At 38.7% G+C, this 18,368-nt stretch overlaps 1 protein-coding gene across 2 annotated transcripts in view; it reads right to left on the bottom strand.

The window, feature by feature from the left end:
• Nucleotides 1-18,270, bottom strand: part of TRAPPC11 (trafficking protein particle complex subunit 11) — a 47,951-nt gene extending 29,681 nt beyond the window's left edge. The window contains exons 1-11 of one of the 2 annotated variants that reach the window (XM_045055203.1): nt 18,140-18,270; nt 14,815-15,039; nt 12,937-13,106; nt 12,220-12,290; nt 11,268-11,382; nt 7,756-7,855; nt 7,347-7,420; nt 5,507-5,603; nt 3,309-3,442; nt 2,504-2,651; nt 675-768 (exon numbers count right to left, since the gene is read on the bottom strand). In XM_045055203.1, the coding sequence (XP_044911138.1) occupies nt 675-768; nt 2,504-2,651; nt 3,309-3,442; nt 5,507-5,603; nt 7,347-7,420; nt 7,756-7,855; nt 11,268-11,382; nt 12,220-12,290; nt 12,937-13,106; nt 14,815-15,018 (1,207 nt within the window). In that variant the 5' untranslated portion in view covers nt 15,019-15,039; nt 18,140-18,270. The other variant, XM_011281376.4, reaches the window with a different exon arrangement.
• Between the last annotated feature and the right edge of the window lie 98 nt (nt 18,271-18,368).

The following is an 18,368-nucleotide window of genomic DNA, read 5'->3' as shown; positions in this document are numbered from 1 at the left end:
GGTATATAATTGCTTAACAGTTAAAGTGTGATTGCCACAAAAATTGCTAAATTATCTATCAAACGCAAAAAAGATACAGAGATTTTTTTTTTTAATTTTTTTTTTCAACGTTTATTTATTTTTGGGACAGAGAGAGACAGAGCATGAACGGGGGAGGGGCAGAGAGAGAGGGAGACACAGAATCGGAAACAGGCTCCAGGCTCCGAGCCATCAGCCCAGAGCCTGATGTGGGGCTCGAACTCACGGACCGCGAGATCGTGACCTGGCTGAAGTCGGACACTCAACCGACTGCTCCACCCAGGCGCCCCAACAGAGATATTTTTAAGGAGATACAAGTTAATACTGTTTTAAAATACCAAATCTAATAAATCATTAAAGTTAACTGGAATTAAAATATTTAAATAGCCTAAAGTGGCTTATTAATTGTGACTTTAAGAGATGTCCGAATGTTTTAATCATACTCATATCTTTAATTAGAAGTTATTCTAAGATGTAGTGATATAAATAAAACATTCTAAAAACTAAAGAACTGAAAATCTTTAAGAAGATGCTTTAAAAAACACATTTTTACCTCAACATAATGTGTTATGGCCTATATAGCCAATGGAAAAACTGTGATAGCAATCTGTGCCTTTTGAGGTTGAGAGAAAAGAAAGGAGGGAAAAATTATTTACTTAGTACTCCTTGTCGCCATGATCTTTGTCCATAAAAGTCAAGAACACCTGTTTGTGTTTCTAACGGATCAGGATTGGGATACATCACAGAAGCCTGTAAAGTAAAACACAACCCTAATTAAGAGTTTACGTAGCCTCTCGCAAACCAACTCTCTTCAGTCTTTGACAGAATAAAAACATTTCCAAAAATACAAATACCAAATACATGTTCAGATATCATAGTTGTGAATACTTCAACATACACTAAATTTTCACAAAAATTGAAATAAATGTTTCACTTAATATTTAGGCAGTATCATAAAAATTAAATTGAATAAATCAGTCTGATTGTGACAAATGATTTCATAGTAGCTAACTCTTCTACATTTCCTTTTCATCTTTGCTAAAATAAACCAATAAAAATGTGTTACAAATTATGCTTGATGTTTATTCCACACATATAAGTGCTTTTTGTGCAAATGAAAATACAGTAATGTGACAAGGAGTTTTAAAAAGAAGACACTATTTTCCTTCCTTATCACTTGTGTATTCAATCCTGGTATTGTCTGGGGAGGGATATTTTTGGCACCAGAATTTACAAATTTATACTTTTTTCTTTTTTACAATTTTTTCCCTCTGAAACGGCACAGACATATAATGCAAGTACATTGTTGAAAAATACAGAAAACATCCGAAAGGAAATGAATAAAAATTTAAATTACTTATAAACCTATTACCACTGTTGACAACGTATACATTAGTCTTCCAGATTTTGTACACAAACATTTATTTGTTATTAACTGGAATAATTTTTCAACCTGCTTTTTTCCTTTAAATACATTCTGTAAATTTCACATCATTAACTATTCTTCTAAAACATTATTTTTCATGGCTGCCTGCAGTTACATTTTAACAAATTCCCTATCGTTCATTTTGTTATTTATATTTTACATTATAATTAATAAGTCTGTCCGAAGAACTTCATAATTAAATCTTAGTATTTATCTCTTAGGATCCCTTATCTGCCTTAGACTTCCTGAAAATGAAAATCATATGCAAATAACATGGTAGAAAATAGTCTGGTTATATCATGGTTTAAGGGAAAAAAAAAATTCAACCTTTTAAGTACTAATATGCAAACTGTTTTTGGACTAGTTTTTTAAGTAGTACTGTTGATAATATTCATCTGTCTTCAGAGAAGAAAACTGCAGATTTTAAAGGACAAAAACTGATACAACTATACAAATGTAGATGTATTTATACATGTACGCGCCACGTTATTTTAAAAGTGCTTCTGGGGAAACTGGTATCTAACTCTAATCACCCACGAGAAAGGCAAAATGAAATGTTAAGAAACTGCAATTAAAATTCTGCCACAGATTCTTAAGAGTTTTCCACAGAGAAAAACCCCAGGAAGAGAAAGAAGTCCAACGTTATCCTCTCTGGTGGGTCAAAATAAAGCACATTCCTCCAAAGTCCTTCAAACTCCTACAGCCATGATCAGTGGAAACAACAAGATGGAGTTATGTTACGGCACAGACTAAACTGTGACTTTTTTTTTTTTAAACTGTGACTTTTATTTGAAAGTAATTTGCTCTTGTCTAAATCACTAACTTATTGTCAATCATAAACTGGTTCTTCACCAGAAAAACTTCTGCTTAATCCACAGGTGAAAATGATTTTCAGGCTAAAACTGAAAATAATCATAATCCCTAAAACTATTAAAGATAAAAACTGATGATATTCAAAGGCTTGGAAAAAAATGATCAACATTAATCAGTCTTCTCTTCCTTCAAGAGAAGGTTAATCCACTTCCTAAATGCCACGTAAGCCAGGTGTTGGTAACTTACCTCATGGTTACAGAGGGTTTTTGCAAGTTGCTTCCGCTCCTGGGCATAGTATGCTGCCTGCTGGTAATAGAAACCAGGATTCTGAGTTTGAATAGCTGTCAACCCTAACTTAATAGCTTCATCAAATAAATCTCCAAAGGCCTGGAATCTTAAAGAAAAAAAAAAAAATCAAGGAAAAAAAAGATGAAAAAGAAAAAGGAAAGAAAAAGAAGCTTACTTCTAATAATTATTCATTCTCAAACCATAACCTCAGCAGACTGTGTTAAAATAATGCTAATGAGGAACTGCAAATTTTGGGGGTTTCTTTGTAAATACGAACACACACTAATTATAGGCTATAGATAAATTCTGCGTTTAAGTCAACTCTTCTGTACTGGCAAACCTTGATAAATATACCATCAAAGTGTTACATCAACATAGTTCCCACCAGTCAGAAACATCCATGTTTCTGGGAACAATTTCATTTGGGGATTGTTAAACATCATTCTCAAATAGCAAGGTCCAGGCCAGGAGGGCTTTTGTTTTATTCCCTGCTATAGGCTCAGTACCTAGACATGTGGCAGAAACTCCGTAAATAGACGTTGAATGAGAGAGATGGTACCATGAATTAAGTGATTTCCACTAAGGAATTCTATGAATCAATATCTACCATTACTGGAAACATACTTATGCTAGATCTCTAAAAGCCCACTTACTGACAAAAAGCTTAGCTCCATGTAGAACTTAGAGTCCATGTTAATTCCATTCCTTCAAATCCCAAGTATTGAAAGAAAAAAAAATTCCAAAAGTACAATTTAAAACATACTGTTTAGACATCCATGCGGCGTGCTCAAAAGACAACTCTGCGCTTCCGATTTTTTTCTTACACAAGTCTATGTGCTTTCGGAACTGAGCGATTGCGTCCAGTGGGGTGTTGTGCTGAAAACACAGCCTGCAGATCTAAAAAATGTGGAATCAACCCCAAAATAAAGAAGAAAATAAGGTCAAAAGGTGTATTCATTTAAAAATATGTAAAACGTGAGACGCACTTTAAAAAGACTATGAAATTTCCTCTCAGGTTCTTGGCAACGGAATTGATTTTCTCTATTAGAATCGTTATGCTAAAACCAGAGGTTATATCTCCTTGATAAATGAAATAAAATTATTCCATATTTGCACCGTATACCTTAGAAAACCTTCTTAAAAGTATAGAATAGGGGCGCCTGGGTGGCTCAGTCAGTTAAGCATCCGACTTGACTCAGGTCATGATCTCACAGTTTGTGGGTTCGAGACCCGAGTCGGGCTCTATGCTGACAGCTCAGAGCCTGGAGCCTGCTTCGGATTCTGTATCTCCCTCTTTCTCTGCTCCTCCCTGCTCACGCCCTATCTCTCTCTCTCTCAAAATAAATAAACATTAAAAACAAAAAAAGTGTAGAATACACAAAAATTATACTCAATGAAGAACACAAAGATTGGTGAAAATTAAATACTACCTCCCCAAGCACAGACTATAACTGTCAGAAAGCTATAAAGATTTTTCTGTACCACAATTACAGCACAATGGCCTCCATATCAAATAAGGATCACAGAAATTCTTGAAAGCTTTTTATTTGGAATGCTATTTCAAAACAGTAATAACCTACATCGACATAAGGTAAAAGGAAAAACAGAAGAAACACAGCCTAAATTTATTTCCATATGTTTATCATCAGTTTTATTTGTAAGGTACAAGGAATACATGAAAAGTTAAGTCTCTCATCCATCCCTGCCCCTCAGCCATCCAATTTCCTGTTCCGAGGCAGCCAGCTCCCAGTATGTTTCAGAATATAGTCTCTGCACAGATAAGTGTGTGGTCATTTATATATAACTTATCATTTTTAATAAATAGTTTCACAATAAATATGTTTAGTGACTCACTTTTTTTTTTTTTTTTTTACCTAATATTCCATATCAACAAGTAGAGCTGTCTCATTCTTAATAGTTGTAGAATATTCCCTTGTCTGGACTTAGAAGTTATATTAACCAGTCACTTATTGCTGGGTTGCTCCCAATCTCCTCCTATCACAAGGTGCAATAAATATCCTCACATGCATGACTTACAAGTCTTATTATTGGCACATACATCAGATAAATTTCCTGACATGGAATTACTAGGTTAAAGGAAACACCCCCTTTCAATGTATATAGTTATTGCGAAAACCTTCTCTATAGATGTTGTACCAGTTTACATTTACACAAGGAATCAAAGTGTCTATTCGCCCTCATGTCACCATCCCAGTGTTAGCCGTCTTTAAAACATGAATGTGGAAAGATTAAAAGCAAAACAAAAACCCCTCGCTTGCCTTCTGCATCTATTTCTACCACATACAATCTGAAAATGTTCAAATAACAGGTATAAAAGTTTCCTCCGAGGTGAAGAGATACGCCTTTTCTATGGCTGTGCCATTAAACCAAGGGAGGCTTACATAGTTTGAATGTGTTGCATCTTTAAAAATTCACGAATATAGGCAGCTTTCTTCTCTCTCTCTCCCTCCTATTCCCACTGAAAAACAGAAGCCCCTCGGGGCACCTGGGTGGCTCAGTCAGTTAAGCGTCTGACTTCTGTTTCGGCTCAGTCATGATCTCATGGTTTGTGAGTTTGAGCCCCAAATCGGGCTCTGTGCTGACAACATGGAGCCTGCTTAGGATTCTTTCTCTCTCCCCCCTCTCTCTGTCCCTCCCCCATTTGCGCTCTGTCTCTCTCAAAACAAACTTAAAAACAAAAACAAAAACAAAAACAAAAACAAAAAAAACCCTCCTAAAGGAGTCTTACAAAAATAAAACTGCCCTAAGGGAGAACTCTGGGACCCATAAACTCGAAAGCAAGCATTACAGCCGGTTCTGCTACAGGACCATCGCAAGAGGAGAGCCTAATTAATCAAATACTCACTTTCAGAACAAGTAACTAATACGGATTTTCAAATTTCAAAAAGATAATCTAATATTTAAAGACATGTTTTCTTCATTTGGAAGTAGAACCATTACCTTGTAGTTTATAAATCCTGCCATTGTCTTAATTTCCAGAATATTAGTTTCATGGGCTCTCAATTCATGCACAAGATTATAGGCGGTCCTATAATTCCTAATGCAAACATGGGGAACATGGTTAATTATGATATAAGTAAATCTTAAGAAAAGATTCCCAAGAACAAATTATTAGAAAAAGGAAACAATAGTTACTCAACATTTCTTAGCACTGAACAGTTTAGGAATAACTTATACATATCCTTCTGAAAAATGATGTTGATTAATAGTATGTGGGAGGAATCAATGACTTTTCACTAAGAACAGAACCATTGCAAGTGCATTGTTCTGTCATTAACGTCTGTCAATAACTGATAGAAAGTAAGTTGAAAACGAAAGTGGACAACTGTCCAGAATTACATTAAAAAGTCAGCATTCTGTTAAAAAGAAATAAGCTTTTTTTTTAAAAGCACCATTATGAGCTTCTCCAATGAACAGAAACTGTAACAGCACAGAAGGTGCTAATCGAGACAGGGCACAGGTCAACAGCTTTTAAACCCAAGTATGTCTACAAGTTCAGTGGCCACTGCCGATCTCGGGCACCGGCTGGAGAAGGGGGAGTGGGCTGAGACAGGACAGCCTGCTAGAAGAATGCCTCCCCTGAGGATGGAAGGGGATGAGAAAATCTCCAGGCTTCTCCAAAGACAACTCTTTGCTCCTAACTTCCCCCAGTAAAATTTGTCTTTCCAGAATTACCTTTGAGAAGGCCTGGAAGTGGTACCATGGGTACAAAGTGAACTACGTTAAAGCCAGTGACCATCCCAAGGAGTTGCTGACATTTACACAACACAATCTGGTGTTCCCCACCTCAACAATAACAAAAAAGATGTTTCTGCAATATTCCTCTGAATAGTAGATTGACTTTTGTTTCTCTTATTCTTCTGCCCTGCACACTTAGCTTCTCTTCAGTTTCTATTCCTATGTTACACTGCCACACTCAACCTTTAAAAACTGAGTTAAAGTTAGAAAAAAATGCTTTACTAAATCGTGCTTAGTAAAAGCAAAGGAATAAAATGCGTAACCACTAACAACACAACTACTCTTCAAAGCTCTAAGCAGAGCCTTCGAATGAAAAATGATGCTGAGATGTATAAACTTTAACAAAAATTTAATTAAAAACAAAATCATAGGGGCCCCTGGGTGGCTCAGTCGATTAAGCGTCTGACTCTTGGTTTCAGCTCAGGTCACGATCTCATAGTTTGGGCAGCTCAGGTCACGGTTCTCAGTTTGTGGGTTCAAGTCCCAGATCAGGCTCATTGCTGACAGCATGGAACCTGCCTGGGATTCTCTCTCTCCCTTTCTCTTTGCCTCTCCCCTGCTTGCTTTCTCTCTCAAAATAAATACATAAACAAAAAAAAAATTTTAAATAAGTAAAATTATAGATTAACTAACTAAATGCACTATACATCTTCAGAAATTCATCGTATTAGATAAGGAATGTTTAACATATATTTAACGGTGGAAGTCAGTCAACACAAAGATTTTACTGATTATACAAATAAGTAGTCAACAGGATGGGAAGAATTTTAATGTTTCTTTAGATCACAAAACTTAATCAAATTAGATCAGAAAGCTTTATGAGAGTATGAAATTTACTTCTGATAATAAAACGGAAATTCTTTTAAAATCTCAAAATATTATATTCATCTCTAAACGAATCAAATACTACATACACGAATCTAACCAACATAAACATTTTAAAATTGATTAAACTTTTGTTGAGATTCAGACACTGCCATTAATATGTTACTGTTAACATAAAGATAAGAAAAATTTAGTTTGACAACCATTAAAAACTTACTTCAGGGCATTTTGTGTATCTTGTTTCAATTCACTGAAGAAAGCTATTTTGAACTGATGTCTAACAAATAAAAGCTGAAAAATAAGAATAGAAAAAATATCATTACACATACTCTCTTCTAATGTAAACGTTACGATAATGTTTATTAAGAGGAAACACAAAAGTATTCAAAATTAAAGATCAAGAATTACTCCAACAAACAAGTGTAGTTAAGGAAGCTATAAAAATCTCTAAGAACTTTCAGGGCAAAAAGTAGAAAGAGAAATTAGTTTTTAAAAGCTTTTAAAAAAATTTAAAAGCATAGAAGCTATTTAAAAACATCAAAGTATTACAGACATTTAAAAAACTCCTCTAAAATAATCAATGATGAATGCCTCTATTATTTCCTTCTTTAGGAAAAATAATGTACCTGGTGTGTTGTCTTATTCAAAAATTCTTTATGAGATTTCACTCTTCTGATCTCAGTGTAGTAATAAGTCTGTGCATGTTCATAAAAGGCATTTTCTAATCTGTTTAGAAAAAATCAACATTCAAACACTAAAGTTATTTTAAACCAAACTATTCTCAAGAGTCATATTTGTAAGACCTAAAAGTAAAATCATGACAGAGATAATGTCTATAGCTTACTTCATGATAAAGATAAAAAGCAAAATATCCTTAATTTCTAAATAAAAAATGTAAAGACCCCCAAAACCATTTAGTTATTTATAATTCACTCTTTTATTTTATAATTTTATAAGAAGTGTGAAAGAAACAGATATACAATATTCATTCGACTATTTTTTCTGATTTTAATATTTAAGGTTAAAGGATAAGAAAACTGATGGAAAAAAGGACCAAAAATGAGAACTGGCAATTGACAGAAGAGTAGCATTTACAGGATTCAAATCCCACTTTGTTCCCTAACTTTGGGATAACATAAGAACAAAGAAAATTTGACCACAGACAGATAAACAACTCAAAGCTCCTTTTGTGAAAATAAGTATGTATCAGAAGTATCTGCCTACGGCATGAAAGAAAGCTAAGTTCACAGTCGGATAAAGGCTGGACTTCAAGGCTTTTCCTCCTCGGAATAAAACACAATTTTGAAGCTGTATTCAAAGAGTTTAGGTACATGTGAGGAAAATATGCTAAGAAAAAAAATGGCGAAGCCTAAGCTTTAAAAATTTGCTATTTTAAGGCAAGATTTTCTATTTTTAAAACTACACTTTTTAAAATGTTAAAATATGAAAATAATTAAAATTAGGTTCTAAGTTTGAAAGAACATATGAACCTAAGCTGAACTATAAAGTCTTATAAATGGGTAACCTTTGTTTTGAAAGACAAAATATGATTAAAAAAAAAATCTGCTCGTTAGCATGACACTGATAGTCTATTGTCCTAAGACGAAGGCCTTTGGACTTAGAACACATTTTTATAAAAGAAAAATGCTTAACTCATGAGAAGCTTGACAATTCTTTTAAGTATTTTCACTTGAAATGATCAGTGAACCTTTGAAGCACAAGAGTCTCCTGATCACTCAACACATCACAGGAGTTTTATACACATTCTGTTTCTTTGACATTAAAAAAACACATTAACCAGGGGGGCCTGGGTGGCTCAGTCGGTTGAGCATCCGACATCAGGTCAGGTCACGATCTCAGAGTTCAACGGTTCAAGCCCCGCGTCGGGCTCTGTGCTGACAGCTCGGAGCCTGGATCCTGCTTCAGATTCTGTGTCTCCCTCTCTCTCTGCCCTTCCCCTGCTCATACTATCTGTCTGTCTGTCTGTCTCTCTCTCTCTCAAAAATAAACATTTTTAAAAAATAAGTAAATAAATGAATATTAAAAAAACTTAACTGAATCACTTAATCTTGGAGTCTATATACTTAATATGTACATCAAAATGTTCTGAAAGCACACAAATGAGTGAGGATGCCACCAGGAACTCTGCTAACTCCCTCCCGGATCAGACACTGAATATGAAGATTTACCAATATTCAGCATTACCGTCTCTCTTAAGATGAACTATCAATATGAGGAAAGGTGTAATAATGTCTTCCTTCACGTCCAGTGGACGGTCTTACCCCTGGTGCTCGCATCTCTATTTTGGAGGTCCTGGATCCAGAGCACTTGCTTTTTATATCAGTAATTTCGATACAGCCCTCCTTACTCAAATGTGGCATTATCCCCAGTAAGACCACAGCGGTTAAGGGCAGAAGCCACAGTTTCTGTTTCTCTTGCACCCACGATAGCACTCAATTTGAAAGCTGAGGAGGGCGTTAAGGCGGGGTTTCTCAACCTCAACACCACTGGTGTTCTGGACCAGGTAATTCTTTGCTGTGGGCTTTCCTGTGCATGGAAGGGTGGAGGGCAGCACCCCTGAACTCTACCCACTAGATGCCAGTATTAGGAAGCCTCAGTAGGGGCCCTGATACATGTCTCCAGGCATTCCCTAATGTTCCCTGGAGGCCAAAATCCCCACAGTGAGGAATCAGTGGATGAAGGTGCAGGATGGATGGAGGACAATGGCTTTCTAAAGGAGGCTGCATGCGAACTCAGCCACAGAAGTGGAGTAAGAGAGCCCAGAAAGGGGAGCTGGAAGGCAGGAGTCCTACGAAAGCACAGCGACAGGAAACAGCGCTGTGAACGGCGAAATACTGCACCGTACGGGCAGGAACTGTCAAAAGCCTGGAGAGGAAGTCCGAGGCCAGCTGGGGGGCTGGGATGGGCCTTGGTGGAGGAAAAGCAGTACGGGTGTGCTACCAGTTTCCTAGGTGTCCGCCCCCCTCTGCTCCCCAGAGGTCAATGCTCACAGTTGAAAACACAAAACGCACCGCCCTCTCCTTCCGCGTTCTGGGCAATCATGGCAATTTCAGCCTCAGCGCCGCTGATCTGAGTATCCACGCTACCTACTGTTTATCACCTTCTGTGCGGAGATTCTACCTGCTGACTGCATCTAAGTTTTCTCGCAGTTCATCCTTTCGTTTGTTGCCTTTTCAAGCTCTCTACGGTGGAATTTATACTTCTCTTTCCTAAAGTCGTGTCATTTACACACCAACGGGAATGACCTATTACTTCCTATAGGACATCACTTCCAGAAGTTTGCTTCTGAGACACAGGAACAAACGGAAGGGAAGTAATAATCAAAGATCAACTACACTGTTCCTGAGTTTAAGAGGGACACTTACACAGAATGAAAAGGAAATCCATCTTACGGTCAAAATCAGTGAAAAGGTTCAAGTCTAAAATACAACCTGGCCAAAAATGTAATATTATAAAACTTCTCTGCAACACTGAAAGCTAGAAAACAACAGATAATGGTCACATATTTTGTGAGATATTGCTGTGTCCCCAAGTCATATGCGTTTTAGATACAAGGGATTTATAAAGAATATTTAAGAGCGGCGCCTGGGTGGCTCAGTCGGCTAAGCACCTGACTTTGGCTCAGGTCACGATCTCGCGGTCTGTGAGTTCGAGCCCCGCGTCGGGCTCTGTGCTGACAGCTCAGAGTCTGGATCCTGCTTCAGATTCAGTGCCTCCCCCTCTCTCTCTGCCCCTCCCCTGCTCACACACTCTCTCTCTCTCAAGAATAAATAAAACATTAAAAAAAATTAAAACAAAAAACTGCAGTTTACCTAGATGTATATATGGTGTCAATGAGGCAACATTAAGTGGCAGTTCAGCATGTGTTGTACAATTACATCTATTTTCATATTAAAAGCCATGTTTGGACAGAAACTTAAGAAGCTGTTGTAGTGGTTATATTAAGGAACTGGAAAACGTTAATAATGGCGACTTTTCTTTTCACCTTATAGCTTGTGCACCGTTTATATTTTTTCCCATGAACACGTGTTTTTGTTAATTAAATGAATCTACACAACCAATTTTTCAATGCTTCATGAACAATCTAAAGAAGAAACATTTTAAGATCTTGACTTACCTTATAATATAACCCACCAGGTGGTCAGTGTGGGGCAGCACAAACAGAGATTTTCCTGAGAGTTCACACGCATTACATAAAGCCGCAGCCCTTTCTGATGCCGTGACATCTTCTCCTGTTAACAAATCCCACAAAGATAGAGAAATAAAATGATTGGTGCGTTTTTTCTAAATGAATGGCTCCCCAAATCTAAACAACAGAATTAGGAAGAAACACTCAAACCCCCTTTCACCATGCCATGTGGTCTCCTGGGATCCTTGAGGGCTCTCTGGGGTCCTCAGAAGTTACACAGTACATATCTGTTAGGAAAACCCTGTGGAATTTTCTACGGAGCCAAGATAGACAGGCCAAGTTATGCCAACAGAGATGCCACATAACTATTTCAAAAACCGTAACTAAAAATGGAAGCAATAATCCAGGAAAGTGGTTTCCAAAATGCCACAAGTTTCAAAAGAGAAACAAAAAACATTCTGGCCTCTCAAAGTCTTAGAAGGTAGAAGAAATAAGCATCTGAAACTAAGACATTTTCTTATAAGAAATTAGAAATCCTATGGCATTTTTCTTTGTCCCATTGCATGTTAAGAAAAAAAATTACATAAAGAATATAACTTCAAACAGACCTCAGATAACATTCTTTTTTAAAAGATCAAGTGAATAACTGTTTCATCAGTTGATAGATATATGCCTACATGGTGAGGTAAGTGAACTGGGGCTGGGGGAGAATATTTTAATATTTAACATTTTAACATCAATTTTTAAAAACATTTTAATATATTTTAATTCTTTTTACAATAAGCATTTATTCAGGCATTATTTGTACCTTTTAAAGTGAACACACCATCTTTCCCGTAAGTGAACGCATAAAAGATTTTAACATCAAAAACTACACCTCCTGATAACATGGATGGGAAACAGAAAGCAATTAATTCGTTATTAATTAATCTTTTGTTACCTGGGGGCAATGGAGTTTTCTTCTGAATCAGAACCACTGCAACTTTTGTGTTTCTCCCTTGTAAACTTTGCCTGCAATGGAAAAACAATAAAGTTAACTAAACATAACTTTTAACTTTTAAACAATGTATTCAAGACTTTACATAAAGTACAAGCTTGATGATTCAGGTGAAGGAAGATAAATTTCAACTAAAAACACCCAAGATTAGAGGAAATCTTTTCCTGCACACAAAGAAACGTCTATGCTACAATGATTGAGGTTTTAAAAGTATACTCTTGTATCGAGCTTCTAATCCTAACAAAAATCTGCTTCAAAAGCAAAGTTGAATAAACACTTTTGTGTAAAAGTCATAACACAACTTCTCTCTTTATAGCGATACATCATAGACTGGTCATCCAAAAGAAGTATTTTAAAACAGCAGTGGTGATAAAACAAGTGTCTTGTGAGACTAAATAGCAAATTAGGTTTTCTCTCCCCAAAATATTATACATGCAAGAGGAAAGCATTTGGAAATTCGGACTAATGTGTCTTCTAAATTTCTTCACACAGCTTAGCCTTGTACAAGTTAATGTGAAGCTGCCCGTTAGGAACCGGACAAGTTTCACTGGAGGGCAGCGCAGCCTGAACAGCTCTCGCTCGGCTGCCTTCGGTAAGTGCTGGTAAATAACAGACATGTGCAGCTAACGTGGTCAGTCTGGAAAACGGGGAAACCCATACCTGACAATTTCCACTCTGGTGGCACACTCGGACTGCTTTTCTTTCCACTGAGGCTCATCCCAGTCCAGTTCATAGAACACGACCACCAGGGCCGGCACCAGATTCAGATGTTTGTTCATCCAGCCCGTCTTTAAGATCCCCTTAGGAATGTACCATTCGTAGGAAGTCCTCTGTGAACAGGGGCAAAAGCTGAAGAGACTTCTTTGATAAAGTAGCAGCAGAAGCCCGTAATTGAGTGAGACGGGCACTTTACATGCCTTCATCTCATTCAACATACACACGACACATTTTTAAGATGAGGAAGCTCAGGTTTACAGAGATAAAATAAGAGCTAACAAGCAGCGGAGGTAGAATCTCAACCCTGGATCTGCTTGTTTCAAAGACATATTACCAGGATGGCATTTCGCCTTACTGTGCATGACGAAAGAAATGCAGGACAACTCTTAAATACAGAAATGTCACAGCAGTCACTCGGGGGTCAGCACTAAGTGCCACATCACGGGAAAGAGGTGGTAGATGTGAATATTAGCCCTGAAGAAACTCGTGGAAACCTCTAATGACTTTCAAAGCACCCGCGCCGACTCAGACTGCTCTATTCGGGCTGATCCAACATCCACCTCAAGTGAGGAAAGATGAGGACAGTAAGGAAATCCAACATAAAAAGCTTAGGGACTCAGGAAGGAACAAGGAATGGGCAAATGAAAAGCTCCCTGCCCTGGAGAATGGATCCAGGACAAACGGGGGACAGCTGTGCTGGGCACTGGCCCTCCTGGACACAAACACCAACTAAGAACAAACATGTGAGCGCCGGGGTGCTGTGACTGGCACAAGTCCAGAGAGAGCTCACGGCTTCTACAGCCCGGAATGTGAAACAGTGTCTCCACTCTTCTCCTATACATAAGCAAAAGAATCGACTGGCGACCAGATCCACAGTTTCACCAAGGAGGTCTTACATTCGTGTTTTAATCAACACCCCCAAGTGATGATGATATATTTGGTCCATAGACCAGTCTGTCAGAAACACTGCTCCAGGGCAAACACATGCAAACACACACACACACACACACACACACACACACACACACACACACGCAGAACAGGTGGTTTATTCTGATGTCTTGTTAACTGACTTTCAGACCAGACCAACTCATAAGATTATAATAACAGGTGAATATATATTTTCTTTAAAAAGTAAATTGACACTGTAAGCACTTTTATTAGCTGCTATTATTAACATCATCCCATTATTTTTCTAGGTCAATCAGAGTCTCCACTACGATATTCAACCTAAAAGTCAGTTTTGAACTTAATGCCTTTTCTCACTCCATACTATATAAATTGTTTTATTTTATGTAGAAGTCTCCAGGGACAGAAAGTATGTCTTTATGTCTTATTTAAATTTCTGTCACCAGCCTATTGTATAGTTCCTAGTACCTAACACAAAGCAAGTGCTCAAAAAATATGTGTGTGAAATTGAACCAAACTGTGAAAGCCATGGATTCTATAATAACGGGTAATGATAAATGGAGAATGTGAGACCTTACTTTTAGAGAGGACTTTATGGAGACTAGGGGTGATTTTAAGCAAGTAAAAACAAAAACAAAACAAACAAAAAAAACGAGGATAGAAAGCTTAATAATGATAACGTAATTATTCCCCTGGGGTTAAAAAATATATATCATTAAATATACCTATAATGTAATACATACAAAAAGCCTTGGGTTTTCTTAACGCATCACTATAACCATCGCTTTTCCAGCACAGACATCAGCAACAAAAAAAAGATACACACACACACACACACACACACACACACACACACACACAGAGGAAGAGAGGGAGAGAAGGAAAGCCCTCACTCAATCATAACGTCATTACCTTAGGTCTACATTTGGGATACTCATGGTCACCAGGGAGCACCTTGAAAGAAATCGGTACCCGATCAGCCCTCCGGTTGGCACAGAAAGCGTCCCAGACAGCTCGATGCACAGCATTATAAACCACATCCAGGCCCGTAAGAGTAACGAAAGCCATAGGCCGACAACATAATTCCACAGGGAAGTCCCACTGCGTGGGGCTCATGTTCAAGGTGTCACAAAAAATCTGAAATACAAATGTAAATACACTCAAAATGTTTTAAAAGTCCACACCCATACCTAATATAGGAGGCTCCACCATTTAAAAAATGTTACAAAAAGGCCAAAGACTTTGAGTCTTTTCAAGTGTCTGCAAACTGTCAAGCAAATACCAAATAGGAGAACAAAAGGGAAAACTTCAATTCCTGAATAACGAGTGGTACCATATTTTTTAGAAAATCTTTCCTATTACAAAGGTTGTAGTCAACTTCATGACAAATCGGTGTTTTCAGTAACATCTCAAAATGCACACAGAACTTTGGGATGAGCAAAGAAAGCAGGAAGGTGATCAAATTAAAATCAGTTTCATGAGCGATTTTTGACATGAAGAAAAATAACCGCTGACTTACATATACGATAAATACAACTCTCTCTAATTTCTCTGTAACTGCTAACATCTAATTTCTGAATTCCTGGGAAATGATTAAAATAACACGCCAGTTATATAAATAGCTATGCTTTCACACTTTTCCACAATTAATATAAAATGTATTATTTAAAGGAATATCTAAAAGGGAAAAACAATGAGTGAAAACCTCTAGGAGGGCACGTTTCTACTGCATCTTTCAGCTGAGAATCAGTCTATGAATCCTACCATGCACTAACTTTAGAAAAGCAATTATACAGGGGCGCCTGGGTGGCTCAGTCGGTTAAACACCTGACTCTTGATTTCAGCTCAGGTCATGATCCCAGAGTTGTGGGATTGAGCCGCACATCGGGCCCTGCACTGAGCACAGATCCTGCTTAAGATTCCCTGTCTCTCTCTGTCTCTCTCCCTCTGTCCTTCTTCCCTGCTCGTGCATGCTCTCTCTAAAATGAAAAATTTAGGGGCACCTGGGTGGATCAGTAGGTTAAGCAACCGACTTCAGCTCAGGTCATGGTTCATGAGTTCAAGCCCGGTATCGAGCTCCAAGCTGACAGCTCAGCTTCAGATTCTGTGTCTCTCTCTCTGTCCCTTCCCCGGCTCACACTCTGCCTCTCTCTCTCTCTCTCAAAAATAAATAAAACATTTAAAAATTTTTTTTAAAATAAAAGAAAAAATTTTAAATCTAGAGAAAAAAAAAGAAAACCAATTATATAAAAACACATTTACTCCAAACAAAATTGCCATTATATTTTCAAGATAATTTCTCATTTCCAAAATCACGTATCAAAAGTTTCTTTTAAGGGGTAATCTTCACCTGTATATCATACAGAACTCAAACACAATTTTTGTGGAAAGTGAGAAGCCGTCACCACCTGATAACCAAATAATTTTAACTGAAAAGTTAATAAAAAAAAAAAATCATGAAGCTTCTCACATTTAGGTACTGAAGGAAGAAGGGGTATTGAATAGATGATTTGGAAAGGTTACCAAAAATGATAAATGTCTACAAGAGATAGAAGTTTTAGAATTATTTAAACAGACATTTTCCAGATAGGATTTAAGTGATGAGGGCCAAGTTCAGAGAAAGAAAAACTAGTTCTAGGGAATTTGGAGGTGAAAAATAAAGAGACGGCCAAAACACACTATCTGGAGACATAGAGGCCTTTGCTTTGCACCAAACAATCTAGATTAGAACCCTAAAAGGGCCATTTCCTTTAACATCGCCAGAGGCTCCAGATAATTGGCTGTGGTCTTTGAATATGGAGAATTAAGGGGAACTAGAAATGAGTTAGAAAGCTCTAAATCACAGTGTGGGTCCAAGAGAAATAGAACATGAACCACATAAAGAATTTTAAGTTTTCTACTCATATTAAAAAACAAAAAGAAACAGGTGGAATTAATTTTAATAATATTCTATTTAACCAATATGTCCAAAATATTATCACCTCGACATTAATGTAAATTGTTAATGAGGTATTTCACTTTTTTTTGAACTAAGTCTTCATTATCTGAAATGTATTGTACACTCACAGCACATCTCGGTTCAGGCTAGCCTATTTCAAATGCTCAGAAGACACATGGCTACTGGCTATCATAATGGACAGCCCAGCTTATGTTGTTGTAATTCTGTCCCCAAAAAACTACCGTATGGAAACCGTGCCAGAAATTCTTGCCACCTGCCACCTTTAAAAGCCTTTGGCACTTGAGACGGTACTGCTTATTTTACAGCAAAGGGATGGGACTGGAAACAACACTGGCAAAGGACAGGTGCAGAGGTTGTCTGGATCTCAGTGACAGCTTGTAGAAATTTCCAGATCTCCTGGAAGAAGCCAATGAAGCAACTAATAAACTGTGACATGGAAGGAGGTGCAAAAGTCATAATGTGAACACTCTGGATGGGAGACCATGTAATGCAAGGGGAAATAATCTGGAAGCTGGCGTGGAAAATAATAAGGAAGAGCCTTGAAAAGGATGATATACTGCAAAGAAAGGCGACCTCAGCAAAGTGGCAGGTAAAACAAAACAAAACAAAAATATCCCAAGGTGGTCACTATTTTTTAATTTACGGAGGTTCGGGGTGTAGTGCATAAGGTTAGTAAGGATGAGATTTCGGAGAAGTCCAATTACGAAACGATCCTAAAAGGAATAACAATTGGGGGCCAGGATGGGGCGGGGGCAGATGTTGAAAACGTGAAGCAACAACCCGACTTAAGAAGCTCCCATCCCCAAGGCTCTCAGTATTCTGCCCCAGCAGATCCAGAGGATAGGCGGAGAAATAACGCTGCAGCCCTCACGGCAGAGGCTGTCTTCCCCGTCTCCTCCCCCCTCCCCCTTTAAACCTGGAGGCCCTAGGAACAGGTGCGTCTGGTCTTCAGGGGCTAGAAGGGACATGCCAGGATTGCACCCGCCGACGCCGAAGGAAAACGCAGGCCCCCCACAACTAGCATTGTGAAGAGCTAGCTCTCTCCCTCGACGGTCTCGCCTGGCCCCGCAGGTCTCCGGGGCCGGACTCACCCAGGCCGCAGGCCCCGGGCCCGCCGCAGCTGTGGCCGGTCGCCGCCGGCCGGGGGTGGACGAGGGGAAGCAGGCCGGGTGTCACGGAACGCCGGGGCCCGTCCCTACCGCCACCGCCCCAGAGCCTGTCCCCGCGAGCGAGACTTCCCGGTACTGCCTTCGCAGGCACAGGAAGCACTTTCCGGACCTGAGCGACAGCGCCGTACACCAACGGCGGTCCGGAAACTTCACGCTGCTCCGCGGAACGTAGGAAGACGCTCCCTTTCCTACGGGAGCAGGAAATAGGGGCGGGGAGAGAGGGAGCCAATAGGAGAAGCGAGGAGGGGAGGAGGCGGGGCTTCTGCCGCTACCGCCCTGCCCCAGCGCCCCAGTCTCCCCGGCGCCCCACCCTCGGCGGCCTCGGGCTCCCCGCCCAC

This window comes from Felis catus, chromosome B1, assembly GCF_018350175.1.
Source record: "Felis catus isolate Fca126 chromosome B1, F.catus_Fca126_mat1.0, whole genome shotgun sequence".
Classification (NCBI taxonomy): domain Eukaryota; kingdom Metazoa; phylum Chordata; class Mammalia; order Carnivora; family Felidae; genus Felis; species Felis catus.
Note: the sequence above shows the minus strand (reverse complement) of the source record. Positions and strands in the feature narration are given on the sequence as shown.